General features: G+C 41.2%; 1 protein-coding gene across 3 annotated transcripts in view; it reads left to right on the top strand.

Annotated features, from left to right (window-relative positions):
* Positions 1-20,229, top strand: part of PTPRG (protein tyrosine phosphatase receptor type G) — a 783,084-nt gene that overhangs the window by 614,295 nt on the left and 148,560 nt on the right. For all 3 annotated transcript variants that reach the window (XM_069084201.1, XM_069084200.1, XM_069084202.1), the window contains exon 8: positions 8,212-8,401. In XM_069084201.1, coding sequence (XP_068940302.1) covers positions 8,212-8,401 — 190 coding nt within the window. The remainder of the gene's footprint in view (positions 1-8,211; positions 8,402-20,229) is intronic.

The following is a 20,229-nucleotide window of genomic DNA, read 5'->3' as shown; positions in this document are numbered from 1 at the left end:
TGAAAAACAAAATGGCAGGTGTAGTATCATGGGGCATAGCTTTAGACCTGGAAGGGACAGAGGACTTTAGAGACCATCTGGTCCATTCCTGTCATTTTACAGATAAGAAAAGTGAGGCTCCCATCAGGGAAGGGACCTGCCTGAGGTGACACCGATAAAGTATTCAGTGAGCCAGTTTTAGAACCAAATTCCTTTGACTACAGGTCCAGTCAATTGTGTGTCCATGCCAAAGACAACATTCTGTATTTTTGCCTATAATTAGCAAAACTCTGAATGCTCTGGGCTCCACTAATGAGCTTAATACTCCAAATTTATTGTCTTTTTAAAGTGACAAAGCAACAAAACAGGGCTGTCCACATCGGTTGGCCAATGCATTGTGGGGCTAAGTGTTGCTGTGACCGTGGGGTTGACATATTCTATCCTAATGCGTCCCCCAGAGTATCTTATTGTGATTATAATGGATTCTGGTTTTTGTTTAATTGCCATTTATATATTCATCCCATAAAAACTGTGCATATCAAGCTTTTAATAGCTCATAATTATATTACTTTGGGTTTTAGATCATTTCCCCCCCTACAGCTACTGTGGTTTTTTGCATAGACATTTCCCCCCAATATTACGGACAAGAGCCCTTTGCGCCACATGGGTAGTATGAATAGACTTCAACTTTTCCTTTTGATTCCAACAGACAGATTAAAAACTAATTATATTCTAGAATATTTTTATAATAAAAGCAAAGTTGAAATAATTTATACACACTTCCAGCCAACACATTTGCAATTCAAGGTTAAAATTACGCTTGAAACAGCACCGGTCAGAATGCAGTAACAGCTCCCCAAGCAGAAATAAAAGACGAACACTTTACACGTTCCCTTCAGAAGTTTAAAAGTCAGAGTAATGTTACAGAAATCTCAGCTTTCATTTCTGGCTGCTCAATGATCCTGACTTCATTAGTGATGTTAAAGCAAAGATAAGTCGAGGAGTATTTATCCCATGCCGGGGAAGGAAGTTCAAGCCTATAAAAACACAGCATCTGCAGCCCTGAAGGTCTTTCTCTTCTGAGTTCTGGAATCCTGGTCATAGACAGATCTCAGGGTTACCTCACTCACTTTGCCCTGTGCTGTTCTAACCTCCTCCGCCTGAGGACTGGGAATGGCTACCAGGCATTTTCATTGAGATCGTAGGATCATAGATTCAGACCCCTAAGAGATTTTGGAGAAGAGCTGGTCTATCCACTTCATTTTACATGTGAGGAGACTGACTTTATAACATCAGTCATAGATTTAGGGGTAGAAGGGACCTCAGAAGCCACAGAGTCTAATCTCTTCATTTCACAGATGAGGAAACCGGGTCATAGGGTCATTGATTGATGCAGATGTGAGTATCAGAGGGGGATTTGAACCCAGATTATCTGACCTCAAGGCAAGTGCTTTATTCATTATACTTGTCAAAGTCACATAGGCAATTCATGACAGAGCCCGGATTCACACTCAGGATCTTAATTCCGAGTTCCTAATCAGAATTAGAGGAAATGGCTGATAACAGAAGGAAAAGCAGTGCGTCTTCTCATCCCCAGACCTGCTCTCCATTGACCTGCATTTACATTCTATTGCCACCATCTTGCATCTTATGGTAAAAGAAGAGTAGAATGAGCTGCCTCGTTAGGGGGTGGACTTTCTGTTGTTGGAGGTCTTCAGTCAAGGATGTTGTAGTGGGAATTCTTCTTCAGGTATGGGTCAGAGTATGTGTCCAATGAGGTCTCTCTGAGCTCCTGAATTTCTGGGATTGTCTAGTTTTTGAGGTTTTGTTATAAGCAGTGCCATAGTCTCTCTGGTACCAGATGGACAAGGTAGGATGGAAGGGCCATGAATTCTTTCAATGCCTTTGCTGCGTGATCTCATTTATCTCTGTGCCCCTTAAATAACCTGACTGTTCTTTAAGCTCCTGAAAGGATCAAGTGTAAGGATTTGTGTTCTAGACTTCTTTTTATCATTCTCTTCTCTTCTTACCCCATCCAAATTCTCAGAACATGGTAGATACTCAATGGTGGATATTCTTTTGCAATGTATTAGAATAACCTCTGAGATCTTTCAGAGGGATTGTTGAGGAAGATAGAGAACACTAGTGTTAATAAGCCTCTGCTCCCATTTCTGAGAACAATAACAATATGGATGCAAAAAAGTTGGAGGATCACTCCATCCCAAGTACCAAAATCTGTTCTAAAATCCTGTTTCTTCTCCACCTCCCCATCTTCTTTTTTTTTATCTGAGTTAAAAAGTGGCCAACTTCAGGGATCACATCAGGACTAATGTTATTTTCTGTATCAAACTCTGGGCCAGATAAATGAAAACTGAATAAAGACTATCTTTTATTGGGCAATATTTCCTGGTCTAAATATTTTTCCTTAATGAAGTAAATGTATTCCATATATCCACTGATTACTGAGGTTCAGAACTCTAGACCCAAATAATTCAGAGTTTCTATTTATTTTGAGACATTTCTTTGAGTATGTCCCCTGTCTTTTAGGAGAAGCAGATTAGAAGGATCAAGAGAGAAAGAACCATGATAAGTGTCTATGGTTAGGAAGGCAATCAGAATGAATTATGAAAGCACGGTTAGGAATCTTATTAGCAGGTATGCCAGGAGACAAGACCGAGTAGGAATAGTGGGTATTTCATTCATTAGGTCTTTTAGTTTTCAGGAACTCTTCTTCAAGAGAGGAAATGTGACCTTCCAGTAGAAAATATGTTAGATTTTCCATCAGAAGTCCTGGGTTCACATTCCAGAGCTACCTCTTACTATGTGTCTGACTTTGGCTAAGTCAGGTAATCTCTGGGCCTCGGTTTCTCATCTGTAATAATAAAAATACGGTCAGGTCCCCATTAGTACAATTAATGAATCTCCTAAAATGGTCACATAAATTCAGATCTGCAGTCCATGCTACCACTGGGCTAGAACCGATGACCATATCAATGAGGGTAAACGAAGTTGGCCAGGGTCACACAGTAGCTACCATTGTCTAAGGCAGAATTTGAACTCAGGTCCTCAGAGTATGGTGGACTAAATGGCTCCCACTTTGAAATCTTTGATCCTACGAATGAAGTAGAAATTCTGAAGGTAAAAGAAATATTAAGGATCATCTAGACCAACCTTTTCGTTATATAACAAAGGAAACTGAATCCCAGGAAAGAGAAAAGACATTGTGTTAACAAGCAACTGTGATAATTAAGCAAAGCATTTCATCATCCCTGACTCTTAATTTCCTTGGATGTAAATTAAGGATAATGAAAGTACAACAATGAGAGGTAGGAGCTATGAAGGAATATGGCATGTAGAAAGTGAATTATATTTGAAGTCAAAGGCCCTGGGTTCAAATCCTACTTGGGCACTTCACTGTATCAACAGAACACTTCAGTGTCCACTGTACTGTGAAGGTTAGGGCTTACTTGGGTTGTTGTTGAGATATTTCTGTCATTCCCAACTCTTCATGACCCCATTTGGGATATTTTTTTTGGGGGGGGGGCAAAAATACTACAGCAGATTGCCATTTCTTGGGTAGACAAATGGGAAGAATGAAATGTTCCTTGCTCTCAGGGAGCTTATATTATACTTAACCTTTCTTGACTTTACTTCCTCATCTGTAACTTGAGTGGGGTGACCTCATTAGCCTCCTACTCTAAATCAATGACTCTCTGATTTTATGTAAAAGAGTGTTTTGCATGCTGTGAAACACTATAGAAATATGAATTTTTAGGGGTGGCTAGGTGACTCAGTGAATAGAGCATTGGCCCTGGAGTTAGGAGGACCTGGGTTCAAGTCCGGCCTCAGACACTTAACACACACACAAAAAAAAATAGCCATGTGACCTTGGGCAAGTGGCTTAACCTCAATTGCCCTCCAAAAAGCAAAAAGAAAGAAAGGAAGAAATATGAATTTTTATTATTGCTTTCAAATTTTTAGGGTTTGGCAGGAAGGATCACCTACCAAAAGGAAGCCACAGGCTAGCCATATATCTTGCCTGTTAAGGGAACAAGAAGGAGCCAGGTCAAGAGGCCAAGTCTCCCTCTGTGTACACAGACCCCTTGTTTGTAATAATGTCACTTACTACCAGAATGGAATTCTGGCTGTATCTTCTCCTTTCTCCCCACCCTGTCCTGCCCTGAGATCCATGGGGATTTCTTACACATTAGCACTCAGTTTCCGTACATCAACTGGCAAAGCCCAACGGGCCAGAAGCCGGTCATTTCCGTTTCATTCATCTTCAGGAAATTAAAGGATTTTGGTGAGTATTCTCAGCCCAGGGAAGGGCACTTGAGGAGTCTGTTAAGCCTGTCTTCCTTTGCCTCCTTTGTGCGGGCTGTCAACTGAAGCTGTGATCTGTCTGACAATATAATATCTTTGAGGTCATTCGATCGTGTCTCAGAACCATCACATCCTTCCTTCGAGATCTTTGGACAAGTATAGTTAATGACAAGGAAACATCTGTAGCTTTCAAACGCCTAGCATGCCATTAAACTATAAAGGCAACTCAAGCTAAAAAAGTCTTTGTGTTGGATAGTAGGCCTGCCTCCCTCTGCAGTGATATGACTAATTCTTGTCCTCAGCATCACGTTACTTATCAAAGAAGCAAGTGGGCTGCAGAGTAAACAAACCTCGGCCGTATCTTGGGGAATCTCCAAAGCGCCTCCCTGTGCTCCCAGACCCTCTGTCTTCTGGTAGTTGGATGACTAAGCCATGTGGGACAGATGATTGTCTTCTTTTCATAAAAGACTTTTTAACAATGGCTGGTGCACAGCCTAGCTCGATGACCCTTTCCATTGGTTTTTGTTGTATGTTTGCTTCTGGGCTGCTACCCTCTTCTCTCTTCCCCCTTTTGACCCCTTAGAGAACCAGTTCCCTGCTACCCTGTCCCCTTTCTCCTGAATCCATTTCCCTCTTGTCCTGCCAGGGCTCATCCCTCTATGACTCTCACCATCCTCTGCCTTTGGTCCTACTAAAAGTAGTTGGAGAAAATCATGCAACTCCACTACAAATCTGTGTTACCTAATGTCAGCCAAGCCCGTGCTGCAGGAAGGCAAGTCTTTCACACTTCCCTCATTGACTCTCTCCCACTCAACACAGCAGGTTTTCCAAACCTTTTCATTCCTCTTCCAAATTCTCATAGTCCCCTTCCCCACGCCCCCATATTTTACTAAAAAAAAAAATAAGGTTATCTTCCAAGAACTTCCTCTCCTTCCCTTCTCTTATTCCATGTCTCACAGAGCCTTTTTTCCCCTCTGGTATCACATCATGAGGTGGCCCTTTGCCTTGCTAGGACAAACCCCCTCTATTTGCACAAGAGATGGCATTCTTTTCTGTCTTCTCCAGCAGATCAACCTTCGAATCTTCACCCTGTCACTTAATCTTACACTTACCCTCATGGCCGTGTCTCCCCCATCCTCAGAAACCTGTCATTCAGCCCATGCGTGCCCAGTAGCTATCACCCCGTTCTCCTCCTTCCTCTTGTGGCTGTCGACAATAGGTTTCACTCCTCTTCTGTTCTCACTCTCTTAACTCTACAGTCTGACTTCTGACCTCACACTCTCCTCCCCCAAAGTTGCTAACGACCTCTTAATTGCCGAGTCTAATGGCTTTTTCTCAGTCCTCATCCTTCTTGACCGCTGCAGCTTGTGACACTGTTGGTCGCTCCCTTTTCCTTGATATTCGCCCCTCTAGGTTTTCATGGCTCTGTTCTCTCCTCCTTCCTGTCTGACCTTTGCTGGATCCTCATCCAAGTCATGCCTAGTAGCTTTGGGTGTCGCACAGGGTTCTGTTTTGGGTGCTCTTCTATTCTCCATCTATTCTGTTTCATTGGGTGATCTCATGAACTTTATAAATTTATTTATAATCTCTGCTGCTAATTTCCAAATCTATTTACCTAGTGCTGACCTCCAGCCCCTCCAGTTGCCTACTGGACATCCCTAACTTTGTGCCCTATAAAAATATTAAACTCAACATAACCAAAACTCATTATTTTCCCCCAAAACCCTCCCCTTCCTGAATTTTGTGTTTTACAGTGAAGGGTTCTAATCATCCAGTCTCATAACCTAGGTCCCAATCTCACCTCACTTTCCCTGCCTCCCATATCCAATCTGTTGCCAAAGCCTATTGATTTTACCCTTGTAGTATCTCTCCCATATGCCCTCTTCTCTCCTCTGATTCTGCTAAGAGCCTAGTACAAGACCCTCATTACTTCATACCTATATTTCAATAGCCTACTGGTTGGTCTCCCTGTCCCATCTCTTCATACTTAAGTCTATTCTCCATCCAGCTGTTAAAGTGATCTTCCTGAAGTGTAGGCATGACCATGTCACCCACCCTATTCATTAAACTCCATTGGCTTCCTCCAGGATTGAATATAAAATCCTGTGTGGTATTCAGAGCCTGGTCTCCCCCACACCTTTCCAGTCTTTTTAGACTTGACACCTCCCCCCAGCCATGCAGGGCAATGACATTGGAGTTCCTCTCACAAGGCACTCCCAGCTCTGGGCATTTTCACCAACCATCCACCATGCCTGGAATTCCCACCCTTCCTGTTCTGCCTCCTGGCTTCCCTCAAGTCCCAATTAAAGTCTTACCTTCTATGGGAAGCCTTTCCAGATCTCCTTCAATTCTAGTGCTTTCTCTCTTGATTATCTCCAATTTATCTTGCATATATGTTACCTGTACATAGTTCTTACATGTTGGTCTCCCACAACAGACTCTGTGCTCCTTACAGGCAGAGACCGTCTTTTGCCTTTTTTGTATCCCCAGCCCTTAGCACAGTGCCTGTTAAATAGTAGGTGCTTAAAAAATGTTTATTGATTGACTGACTGTTTAAATGTGCCCACTTCTCCCCTGTTCTCATCCCTATTGTTTTGAACTTGTTCTGATAGGTAGACCCCTTTCTCCTTTTGAAACTTAAATCCATTTCTTCCTATTTGTTTTCTCTCAATATCAGGAGCACCCATCCAATTAGCACCCTCCTTATAAAAACTAATCAAATTCCATCACTCTCATCAGTCTTTTCTTTAGGCTAAGCTATCCTTCCCCTTGCTCTGGTCTTTGACATCTCTTCATAGAGTTCTGGGTTCTATTTTCTATCAGATTTGGTGGATTTTCATTGGACTTTCTCTGCATGATTTTTGCAATTCATTTCAAATAGTTGTTCTCCAAGGAAAACAGAAATACTCCATTTGGGGGGAAGATCAGTTTGTGTGGGTAATTCCTTGGTTTCAGCATAGCTGTGAAGTACTGTATTCAAATCTAGACACCACATTTTAGAAATGGAGTTGATGAATTGGAGAGCACCCTGTCCCATCTGGAAGAGACAAAACAGGATAATTAAGCCAGTCTATGAATATATATTAAGCACCTATTATGTGCTAAGCATTGGGGATTTAAAAAAAACCCGGCAAAAAGGGGCAGACAGGTAGCACAGCGAGTAAGAGCACCGGCCCCAGTGTCGGGATGACATGGGGATCAAATCCGGGCTCAGATACTTAGCACCACACCCAGAAATAACTGGCAGAAATAACCTTGAGCAAGTTACTTAACCCCAATTGCTTTAAAAAAAATAAATAAATAAAAATTTTAAAAATTAAAAAAAAAAAACACAGCAAAAGATAGACCCAGCTTTCAGGGAACTTGCAGTCTAATGGGGAGACAACATGAATACAGCTTTGTTTAAACAAGGATAAACTGGTAATGATGAGCAGATTGGATAGGGGAGGTTGAGATAGAATGGGAAGTCACAGATGATGCAAGGGTTGGGAGGACAGGGGCACCCTGGACAGTCATGGGGAATAGGTTTGGAGGGAAAGATAATTAGTCCAATTTTAGACAATCTAAGATGTCAATGAGACATCCAGTTTGAGATGTATAGATCAGGTGAGTCAGGCCTTCTTTGTCAAGGCCATAGGGGTAGCAGTCTGTCTAATACAGGCTTCAATTTCTTGAGAGTTCTGTAAGTAGCTCAGGCTAAGTGTTTCTTTGTTCCATGGTAGGACAGACATCCAAAGTAGATAAGACTCTTGGCAGTGATTTCAGTGGGCAGCCTGCTTTCCTGTTGGATATTTATCCATGTGGGCATCAACACTTCCTGCAATTTTTTATTCTTATCAATCCCCCTGGTTTGACCACACCAATTTTTCTAATGATTGTTCTTCCCCCACCCCCAATTCCTTTATCTAGATGGAGGCCTTCTATTCCATCTTTACTACGGAGCAGCAAGATCATGTCAAATCTGTGGAATATCTGAGGAATAACTTCCGACCACAGCAGAGCCTCAATGACAGGGTGGTGTCCAAGTCAGCCGTCAAAGATGCCTGGAGCCATGACATGACCGACCTGGAGAATCCACTGGGAACTGAAGCCTCCAAAGGTAGATGGGAACTGAGTGCCCTTGTCCTGAAAGAAATTCCTTCCATCCTTCCTTCCTTCCTTCCTTCCTTCCTTCCTTCCTTCCTTCCTTCCTTCCTTCCTTCCTTCCTTCCTTCCTTCTTTCTTTCTTTCTTTCCTTCTTTCTTTCTTTCTTTGTTTCTTTCTTTCCTGGTACAAACAAGAATTTTATTATGTAGAGGAGCAAGAAGGCAAAAAATTATTTTGAATAAGAAGGTGCCCAGAACCAATAGAGAACTACAGCAAGTTGATTAAAAAAAAAAAGTATACATATGAAAAATGAGAGTCTGCAGGACAGTCGTTTTAAGCAGAATTGGGAAATTACTTCAGGTTACTAATTGAGAAGAAAAAAGCCAAAGAAAAGCCTTTAGCTTTTAACCATGAACTAGAAAACTTCTAAGTAGATAATTCACTAGTTAAGAGTATTGTAATCTCTTGGACTTTTGGTATAGGAGAAAGCAGTGAATTTGGAGTCCAGAGGGCTTTGGTTCAAACCCTAGCCATGCCAAGAGTATAGGAAAGACAGATGCACATATAAACAACTGAGACCTCTGGGGCACCAGATTTGGAGGAAGGTGACATGGGGTCACGTCCAGGCTCTGCCATTTCTTTCCTGTTTGACCTTCAGCAAGTCAAGAATTTCCCTGGGCTTCATTTTCCTCATCTAGAAGAAGACAAAATTGGACTAAATGATCTTGAAGGCCCTTTAGTTCAGTATCACTTAACAGAAGCTAAAATCCCCATTTCTAGACTGGTAATACTGTTATTCTAATCTGTACTCTAGCATGATAGGGACAGGCCCTGTACCAACGGGGGCCAACCTTTTTTGTACAACTTTCCTTATTAGTGTTTCACAAGGCTATGATTGGCTGAATGACTTGCTGTGGATCGTCAGCATTGCTTTATTGGTCAGGGTCTTCCTCCAGAGCCTCAGAACCCCATCAATAGTTACTTGTCTGTATAAGAAGTCCCCAGGAATTACAAAAACTTACCTTTTCTCACTTCCCCTTATGAAAGAAATATGGTCATGTCTTGTGGGAAGGCAGAAAATGGCTCTTGTCAATTTCATGATGTATAAAGATTAAGGACGATAAGATGCTGTGAATCCCAGACTGGGCAAAGACTAAAATGAATAGGGCTGAGAACCCAGGGGCACTCAATCTTGTTAGGAGGGAGCCGAGGAGGAATAAGAAGTGACTTTCTTCGGTCTCTCTGTCTGAGGAGGTGGTTTCCTAAGCCAGCTTTTGAAGCTCCTTGGTAGAATGTTGGGCTTAGAGACAGGAGACACCCAGGTTGGAAGCCGGCCTGCCCTTGGCACTTGCTGACTGTGTGACCTTAGGCATGTCACTTATTTTTTTGTATTGTCTTTAAGTCTGTTCCTTAATTTGTAAAATGATGACTGTAAGGCTTACTGGACCGTATGGAGTATCCAGTAGGAAAATAAAGATAAAGTGATTTATCAACCTTGGAGTCACATAGAAATATCTGTTATTGTTGTTACTGTCTTATAAACTCTGAAAAATGGTGAGTTTGCTCCATTTGGGGGCTTCAGGAAGAACACTGATAAACTGGAATTTGTCCATAGGAGAGCAGTCTGGAGAATGGAAGGACCTTGAGTTCTTAGCAAATGAGGAATGTTTGAAGAACCCGGGGATAGTTATCCTAAGGAAAAGAAGACTCTGAGAAGCCATGATAGCTGTCTCAATGCCATAGATTTAGAAGTCATCATGTCCAATCCCTCATTTTGTAGATGAGAAAACAGAACTACAGGGAAGTCAAGTGACTTTCCATTGCTCCTATTGAAGGTGGGATTTGAACCCAGGTTTTCTATGATTCCCTGTCTTCGATATTTGAGAGGCTATCTTGGAAGATAAATGAGGCTTATGTTTGTTTTCAGATGGAAGAACCAGGAACAATAAACAGAAGTTACAAAGAGACACATTTGGCGTGATATGAGGGAAAACTTCCTAGCAACCAGAGCTGTGCCATAGTGGAAGGGCTGCCTCAGGAGGGCGTGGCCTCCCCGTTCTTGGAGATGTTCAAGGAGAGGTTGCATGACCCCTTTTCAGCACCCTGTTGTTTTGGATGAGTTGGATTAGTTGGCCATTGAGGCTCCTTCTACCTCTACAATCCTCTTGGCTTCTAAACTGTTTTTTCGTGGCAAGTGGAGTCCTGTAGCATTTTTCTGGCTGGTTTCATTCCTAAAAGTGATTCAAAACTAGGACAAGTTTAAGTGACTTGTTGATTTTGTGGGCACAGGAGCAAATATGATTGCATTCTGTGGGTCTGTCCATGAAAGCCCTAGACTGACGTTGGCTGTCAGGTATCTTTGTGTGACTGATGAAGGTGCTCAGAATGCCAGTAGCTTTTGTCTGAACAGGAACTCACAGGAAAATGGAAAGAAGATTTCAGAAAGTGGATTTTTTTCCCCTTTAAGGTTGCCTGGTTTTGTTTGAGGACCTTGGGAGAAGCAGGAGATAGGCTGGCCAGATTCCCTAGAGAAAAACTGGGCTTTGGATAATTAGGGGTCAAAGCATTGTCAAGGGCGTGATTTATTGTCCAGGCAGAGTCTGAGGATTAAAAAAAACCCATGGGCACCTACAACACCTGGATTCAAGCAGGCACAGAAAACCTTCCCTGGGTTATTTTTTTTTGACCTGGCTCCAAGTACAGAAAACAACTGAACTCAGGGGCTGTCTCCCAGGAGAGCTTACTTGGAAAAAGTGGGGCTCTCAGGGATTGATTATTTTGTGAGAAGTGTATAGAAAGGACATGTGGGGTATGAGGAATTTCTATCACAAGTGAGCTCAAACTCTCGTAGCTCCAAATTACTGGGGCTATGACAGTTAAAAAGCTTTCCCCTGAAAACCTGGATGAGTGTGCAATAAGTATATCAGCAGTATATATAGACTGCAGGCACCTTATTACCTAAGAAAGTTAGGCAAGATCATGCTTTACATTGCATTAAATTGTCAAAGTGGAATAAAGGTTTACCTTGAGAGGAGCTTCTTATGCACTCAAGCAGAGCTGGGGATCCTTCTCTAACAGGAGAAGGCAGTGTTCATTCTTCAGGGTATGTTTGGGTAGATTTTAGTCTCCTGTGCTGATCCTGTTTGTAAACAAGGTGGCTCTCCATCCTTCTGGAAATAAAAGGAGAGTCAGAGGGAGGAAGGCCATGTTTGTTTCCGTTATTGTTATTTTTGTCCTTCATTTTCCAAGAGGACCCTGGCATCAGGGAAATGATGACATCACTTGCAGTTGACTTATTTGAGTGAGGGATGGCTGTGCAAGGTCACCAGCCTCACTTTCTCCTCCAGAGCCATCTGGATCCAGTGACCTGATATTCATCAGAATCACTGGAGATGCCCCAGTGATACAATGGGAGACCCTGGTCCTTTTAGACTAAGGCCTTTTCAGGTGCTTATTCAGTGAAAAGACCTCTTTAAGAAGTGAGTCAAGGGATGGCCCCTTTAATTAGAAAAAAGAAGAAGAAATCAAGCTGGGAGGGGAAGAACCTCAGGGTTGCTGTTCCAAAGAGAAGCATAACTCTTTATGTTAACATTTGCTCTAAGCCAGGAGGGCCTAAAATACAGCCATTAAGTGGGGCTTGGGCCCCACTTAATGTTGTTTCTGTTATAAGCACCTGGATGTCAGGGGCTGCCTGCCTTCTATACTGATCTCTGCAACAGTCATAATAGCATTTATATAACACCTACTATGTGCTAAGCACTACAAATATTGTCTTATTTGAGCTTCACAACAACCCGGAGAGGCAGGTTCTAGCATATCCCATTTTACAGTTAAAGAAATTAGGGCAAATAGAGATAAATACTTGTCCATTTGTCTTAAGGCTGGATTTGAACTCAGAACTTCCTGACTCTAGACTCGGTGCTTAATCCATTGCATCACCTGCCTGCTTCTAGCCCCTCACACTATTCTAGTCCCATAGTTTTTGTTCAGTCTTTTCAGTCCTGTCTTTTCATGACCCCATTTGAAGTTTTCTTGGCAGAGATATTGGAGTAGTTTGCCATTTCCTTCTCCAGTTCATTTTACATATGAGGAAACTGAGGCAAACAGAGTTAGGTGACTTGCCCAGGATCACCCAGCTAATAATTATCTGAGGCTGGAATTATTTTTTCTTTTTGAGACAATCAGGATTAAGTGACTTGCCCGGGGTCACACAGCTGGTAAGTATCTGAGGCCAGATTTGAAATCTTGAAGATGACTTTTCCTGACTCCAGGTCTGGCACTGTCTCCACTGCACTGCCTAACTGCTGCTATAGTAGGTGCTTAATAAATATTGTTGGCTTGATTGGTTCAATGTACAGAGAATAATATCAGTTTATTAGAATTAATAAAGGCCATGGTAGCTCTAAGTTTATGATCCAGTGAGAGTAAAAGTATTAAGCCTGTCTAAATCAGTTCTTAACCTTTTTGTGTGTCGTGGACAAGTCCTTGGGCAGTCAGTCAGGTGAAGCCTATAGACATAGACCCCTTCTCAGAATAATGTTTTAAATTTAGAAAATAAAATAAAAAAGACTTTGGGGGGCACGGGGGAACTGACCTGTGAACTCAATATATTTGGATGACTTGATTTCAATATGCTTGGTTCCTTTTGATCCTACATATTATATTCTATTTTGCACATTTTAAAACATCATCCCAGCAAGTCATCTACAGTCTTCCCCCAACTGCCAGAGGGGTCCATAACACAACAAAGGTTAAGACCCTTGAACTAGATGGCTTCACTAGGTCTCCCTGCAGCTAGAAGGGCCATTCCTCTAGTCCAAACCCCTCTTTTTACAGAGGGAGCTACTGAGGCCAAAAGAGATTAAGTGATTGGCCCAAAGTCATTTAGACAAACAATGACACAGGTGAGATTTTAATCCAGGGCATACTGAGTCTTTTCAGCACAGTCCCATCCAAAGACCAGAACTGAATGAAAGGACCATAGAGTTGAAAGTGACCTCACTAGCACAACTCCTTTTGCAAAGACTTTCATTCTATTTGAAGAGCTAGATGACTTTGATGTCCCAACATTTTATATTGTTTTCTAATTGTTCCTGGTGAAAGTTCATTACAGTATACATCATCTAAAGAAGTTAGAGCCTTAGTAGCCAAATCCATCTGACAGAGAACATTCCTTTTCAAAGAAAGGTGAAAACAAGCATGATAGATTTATGAAATAACATATAAAAAGTGTTTGCCAAGCTCTAAAATACCGTGTCAATTTTGGTTATTAATAACAATAACAGTGATAATAATTCATCAAACATTTTAAATATAATGACCCCTATTTCATTTATATATACATATACATACACATACATATGTGTGTATGTATACATATATATATATTATACCCCATTTTAGCTACCTGGGATTTGTGTGATGGAAGGCTTTAGAAATGTGCCTTTGTCAAGTTACAGCCATAGAAGCGTAGCTGATATGAATGGATTAGAGCCCTGCATACACTTCTGTTCATAGGATTAATCATCTGCTTGGTTTAAGTAGCATTTTCTCTCTATCAGTCAATCAGTAAATATGTAGTAGGTGTGTACTCTGTGCTGGGCCCTATACCAGGCTGTTAAAGAGTGGAATAATCCCTATTCTCAGTAGTGTCCATGAGGAAATGCAAATAGGGTTGAACCTTCCTGCCATATCTATTTCATATCAATGTCATAGGCCTAGTCAACGTTTTCTTGCGCTGACATTTATAATCAATAGAAATGTCTTAATTTAATAGAGTACTCTTTTCAATAGTGGATATGTTGGCTTTCCTGAATTTGCTGGACGTTCTTTCCCATATAATAAGAATAGCCAACATTTATTTAACACCTACTATGTACCATTATTCCCATTTTACAGATGAGGAAACTGTGCATTAGGTGGTACTCTGTAGCATTTCAGAATATTCTCATCTTCTAAGGCTTCGTTCTCTCTAAATGGAGAGACAACATGGAACATTGTGGTTCAAGAGTCAAAGGACATGGGCTCAGATCCCAACTAATGCTACATGTATAGCATTGGACAAGTTTCCTTAACTTCCCCAGGCCTCAGTTTCCCCAGCTTTATAATGGAGTTGGAGTAGGTAGCCTCTGAGAACCCTTATTGCCCTAAATCTATAATCCCAAGGGAAAAACATTGTCTTTTGGTTTCTTCTGGCGTAGTAGAGTGCTATGGTATAGCAGATAGAGTCCTGGACTTGGAATCAAGAAGACCCAAGTTCAAATCCTGCCTCAGAAATTGAATAGTTATGTGAATCTAAGTCCCTCTATGCTCTAAATCTATCATCCTATCATTCTTATAGTTAGGTAACAATTAGTGCAAATAATGAATCTTCTGAAGTGACTGCATGTGTTCAAATTTGCACTATTCACCACGATAACAGTGTGAAATGTGGTCATTGGTTCTAGTCCATTGGAAATGTGCAGTGTGAGTTCTAATAATATATCTACTCCACAGGCTTCAGTATTCCCATTAATTGGGACTTGTCCTTAAATAACCTCTTCAGCTGAAGGGATTGGCAGTGATTGATGGCTCACTATATATTAGGTCCTCTCTGAGTGGTACCATGATGATAAGACTTTGCTTTATTCGAAAGGAATTTATAGGGCAGCTGGGTGGCACAGTAGATAGGGCCCCCTGGACTTGGAATCAGGAAGACTCCTCCTCTTGAGTTCAAATCCAGCCTCAGACACTTAGTAGCTCGGTGACCCTGGGCGAGTCAGTCACTCTACCCTGTTTGCCTTAGTTTCCTCATCTCTAAGATGAGCTGAAGAAGGAAATGGCAAACCACTCCAGTGTTTTTCCCAAGAAAACCCCAAAGGGGTCATGGAGAGTTAGACATGACTGACAACAACAGAAGAAACTGAAACATTCACAAATAAGTATACTGCAGAGTAGAGTATGAAAACACTCCCAGGGTAGGGGGGAGGTCTACTTCCGACTGAAGGATTAAGGACCCCACAGGGAGGAGATGGCCATTGTGCTGGCCACATGGGTGAAATTTCAGCTCACACAGCAGTGCAAGAAGGGCAGTCTGAACAACATAAGCAGATAAGACTTATATCTTAAGGTTTCTAGAGGGCTTCTCTCACAACAAGTCTTCTTGTTGCTTTTTAGAAGAACACAAAATCATGGATTTAAGACTGGAAGGGCCTCAGAGGTCACTGAGTCAACATCCCATTTTGCAAATGAGGAAACTGAGGCCCATTGAGGTTAAGTGACTTGCCCAAAGTCACACGGCCATTAAGAAACAAAGCAGGAGGATATTGAACCCAAGGAAACAAAATAAAATACTTCTATTGGTGCTGTTGTTTTCGTAAGGCAAACACGGATGATAGAACAATGAACGATGTCAGAGAAAAAAATGCCTGTTATCTTACAACAGCGTTCTTTCAAAAGAAAGACTTGTAATGAACATTGCCCATAACATTATTTTTCAGTTACAGTAAATGGAAAGAGTATTTGGGTGAAGGGATTGCTGAAAAACATAGTTAATTCACAAGGCAGCTCTTTCTCAGTAAATAACTTTGACAGAGTTGATGATTTAATGGGAAGAGGTTCCCGTTATTCTGCAGCCCATCTAGGGCCCATGAGAAAAAATAGGCCTGTGATTAAGTGCTAAACACCATCCATTGTGAAGACTCTGAGTGATGAATGGCAAAAAAATAACATTTCTTCTAAGGACTTGGGGACATGTGGCTTATTAATTTAACCAAACCTGTTCAAGCCACAATGGAACCCAAGCCATTTCATCTGATAACTCAATTTGAGGACCTAATTAAAGGAGCTCAGAAAAACAGCAGAAAGAGAAGTGAAGAGAACTCAGTCGCCTAAATCATCTCCAGGATCCTGAGCCATTAACCCTTTGCTGAGGGGAAGACCTCTTGTATCTCTCATTAGAAAGAGGTGCTCCCATTTCATCATGTGGATTTCATCTCTTTGGCAGCACAGCCAAAGCACATACATTAGAATGTTCATAACCTCACTTATTATAAATCAAGAGAGCTGTAGAAGGCAATTGTGTGTGTGTGTGTGTGCTTCAAGAAATCATGAGTTCTCTTCTTTGTTTGCTAATTTAGCCTGAAAATGCTACTTGACATTGAAATCATCATTTTCAGGGGGGAGGGGTTTGGGGGGTGGAGGGATTAAGGGTACTCTATTTCCAATTTAATCACTTGTACTCACTAAATTAATGAGCTTGAATTGCATTATCTTGTTAAAAGAAACTCTGATGTGAGCACTTAATTCCCTTTTAGGCAACCACCCTCCCAGACACCCATAAAAAGAAAAAAAAAAAGCACAATTTTTTCTTATTGGAAAAAAAATTTCAGCAAAGTGAATATGGGCTTAGGAGAATCACTGTAAAATTTCTTTTTTCACCTCTTATTAATGTCATGGATTCCAGTTCAACAGTCTTGGGGTTTGGAATTGCCTTTAAAAAGTCTTCCAGACCAGATGTCTGGTTTCCCCTTGTCTCACTGTAATTGTCACTTTGGCCACTCTGGCCTACAGACCCCCTTCTCAGAATAATGTTTTTAAATACATAAAATAAATTACATAGGAATGCAAAAGAAATACATAGAAAACTGATTCTATTGAAATAAACATGTAATTTCTACCTATCCAAGTTCATGGATGCCCTAAAAGCCATCCGTGGACCCATTTAAGGACCTCTGCATCTAGTCTATATTGAGTGGCTCTCTTACTTCAAGGATTGGCATTTGAAATCCTCCTTGGGATAGCTCCTATGGACCTACCTTTCCAGTCTTACTTCATGTCATTTCTATTTACTCTATGTTTCAATCAAACTGACCTAATATTTCTATCGTGCACGGTGCTCAAAATGTCTCCTAGCACTGGGTCTTTGCATGGCTTAGGTGCCCTCCTCTTCACCTCCATCTCATAGAAATTTTGGCTTCCTTTAGCCACAACCCAAGTTCCACCGCCTGGACAAGGCCCTTTCTTATGTGTAGGAATTCTTACTTCCTTCTCCCTCTTGAAATTCCATTGTTTCCTTTTGTAGGTACTTTGTACTAACTTCCCTATAGACATATTGCATTCCCTAAGATAGAAATTCCTTATGAAATAATATAAGCAAATGTCTTTGAAACATTAAATTGCTAAATAAATGTGTTATTATCATTTTGGCGTTAGGGACTTTTGTCTTCATAACCCCAGGGTCCAGCACGGTACCTGGCACTCATTGTTGGCTTTATTGATTGAATGGCATTGATAGCCAAATCAGCTGCTACCTTGCTCATTTGCTTAAAGAACAGTGTTAATGAGACTGAGATCACAGGTTCATTTCGTGTATGGGAAAATTAATATCAGTTCCACATTCACCCATTTCTCCCCTTTCCAGTCATGGTGTTACTGATCAAAATGAAACTCACCAATATCAATGAAGGCAACTGGGAGTACTACTGGAAAAATCGCCGGAAAGCCCATGCCTGACCTCTGTCAGGTCAAGTCAAGGATTACTGAATAATATCTCTTTTTCTTTTATGTGCAAAGGATGGGTCATTATCATTAATTTAAGCTGTGGAAACAAATCCTAAAACATCTCAGTGGTTGATTTTCTTCCTGGGAGAGTTGGAGTCTTGTCTTCAGAATGGCCCACAGGGCCTTAGGAAAGTTCTGCTCCTTAACATGCACAATTGAAAACCACTCTGGCTGGGAGCCTTCTGTTTGTAGCCTAGTTCAAGCCTCCCACTGGGTTCAGAAATAGACACTGGGTATGGGCATCATTCTGGATCTAGTGCATTCCAAGAAGCATTTATTGGATTCCTACTGTGTGCAACTATGTTGAGTTCTGGGGATACAACAATAAGAAATAGTCCTTGTTCTTGGTGAGCTTACAGGTCACTGGATGGTTGTACCATATAAACAGAGGCAGCCAGGGAGCATAGTGGATTAAGTGCTGGGCCTGAAGTTAGGAAGAGCTGAGTTCAAATTTGAATTTAGATCTGAATTACTAGCCAAGTGGCCCTGGGCAAGTCACTTAACCCCTGTTTGCCTCAGTTTCCTCAACTGTAAAATAGATATGAGTAGCACCTAGTTCTTGGTTACTGTGGGAACCAAATGAGATCATATTTGTAAAGCACTTAACATACAGTAAGCGCTTACTAAATGCTTGTTCTCTTCCTTCCTGAATATATAGATAAATGTATTATTTGAGAAATGAGAGAGTATTAGCAACAAGGGAAAGTAATAAGATCATAGATTTATAGATAGAAGGGATATTAGATACCATCTAACTCTACCCCCTTCATTTTACAGATCAGGAAACTGAGGCATAAATGCCATGGGTTTAAATGACTTACCCAAGACCACACAGTGAAGAAAGAGGTGGGGTTTGAATTTGAGCCCTCTGGCTAAAATCCGATATTCTTTCCACTATACAGCATTGCCTTTCAATAGTTGCTAAGCAATTTTCTATATTGATCTCATTGATACTATTTTTATCCAGAAGATTTTTCTGTCATTTCCAAAGGATCAATTTTAGCAGGAGGTTTATTTGTCTTATATATTTTTTCCATATTGCTTATCTTCCCAGGTTTGCACTCAAGGCTGAATTAGCTCATGATCTGTAAGTCTCATTGGGTAGCTAGAGAGTCATCCCCACTAATTTTACCCAAGGTTTTCTCTCAAGTATATGTTATTTTATGTATCATGAGTTTTTCTCTTCTTTCTGGAAGGATTCCACACTCATTGCAAGCAAACTATTTCTCTGAAGTGTGAAGTCTCTGATCCCTCTAAGGTTTGAAATGTTCCTGAAGGCTTTCCCACACTGATACCATTCTAGTGGTTTCTCCCCTGAATGAAGTCTCTTATGTGCAGCAAATTTTATATTATCTATGAAGGCTTCCCTTTATTCATTGTGCACAAAGAATTGATCTCTAAGACCTCTTAAGTGGAAAGATATGCCTGAAGGCTTTCCCACTACTCATTTACATTTCAGGATAGTGTCTGAGCAGAACCACAAAGGAAGATAGAGATTCTAAGAAACTGAAAGGAGAAAGGAAATGCTTTCCAGGTATTGGATACAGCCTTGTAAAGGCACAAATTTGGGACATGGAAAGTTGGGTTCGTGGAATAAACGTGTCGGCCGCCATGACTAGAATGCAGAGTAGGATGAAAGGGAAGAAAGTATAGTATGCCTGAAGAAGTGAAATGGAAAATAAGCTCTTGAAATAATCTAGATAAGAGATGATGAAGGCTGGAGCTTGAGTGATGTTCGTATCCTAGCGAGAAGTGACAGGATAAAAAAAAAAAAAGAGAAGGCATTAAGTACTAGGCAGTGTGCTAAGTATTTTACAAATTTTACCTCATTTGATCCTCATAAGAACCCTGGGAGGTATCATTCCCATTTTACAATTAAAGTAAATGAGTCAGATCGAGGTAAAATGACTTCCCCAGGCTAACACAGCTAGCAAATGGCTGGATCAGAACTCAGGTCTTCTGGACTCCAGGTTCTGTACTACATGTCCAGGCTGCCTTTTATCCAAGTCATACATGTCCATGCTGATTTCTTTGCCACATCTAGTGGGTCTTGTCAAATCCATAATATGTGTTTCCCCTGCACTTTGGGTCACTATGCCACCTAATCAAGAGATATGGAGGTAGAATCAGGAAGAGTGGTTGGATATGGAGATGACAGAGAGGGAAGATTCAAGGGTGACTCCTAGTTTGTGAATTTGAGTGACTGGAATAATGATGGTGCCCTCATCAGAAAACAGGCGATTTAGGAAGAAGTGTTATGTTCAAAGTGGAAGATAATGAGGTCCATTTAAGACTTACTGA

The sequence above is a fragment of the Petaurus breviceps genome, unplaced genomic scaffold (assembly GCF_028583685.1).
Source record: "Petaurus breviceps papuanus isolate PSGF00001 unplaced genomic scaffold, PetGlider_PUasm1.0 174, whole genome shotgun sequence".
NCBI classification, from domain to species: domain Eukaryota; kingdom Metazoa; phylum Chordata; class Mammalia; order Diprotodontia; family Petauridae; genus Petaurus; species Petaurus breviceps.
This window is presented reverse-complemented; position numbering and strand designations above follow the sequence as displayed.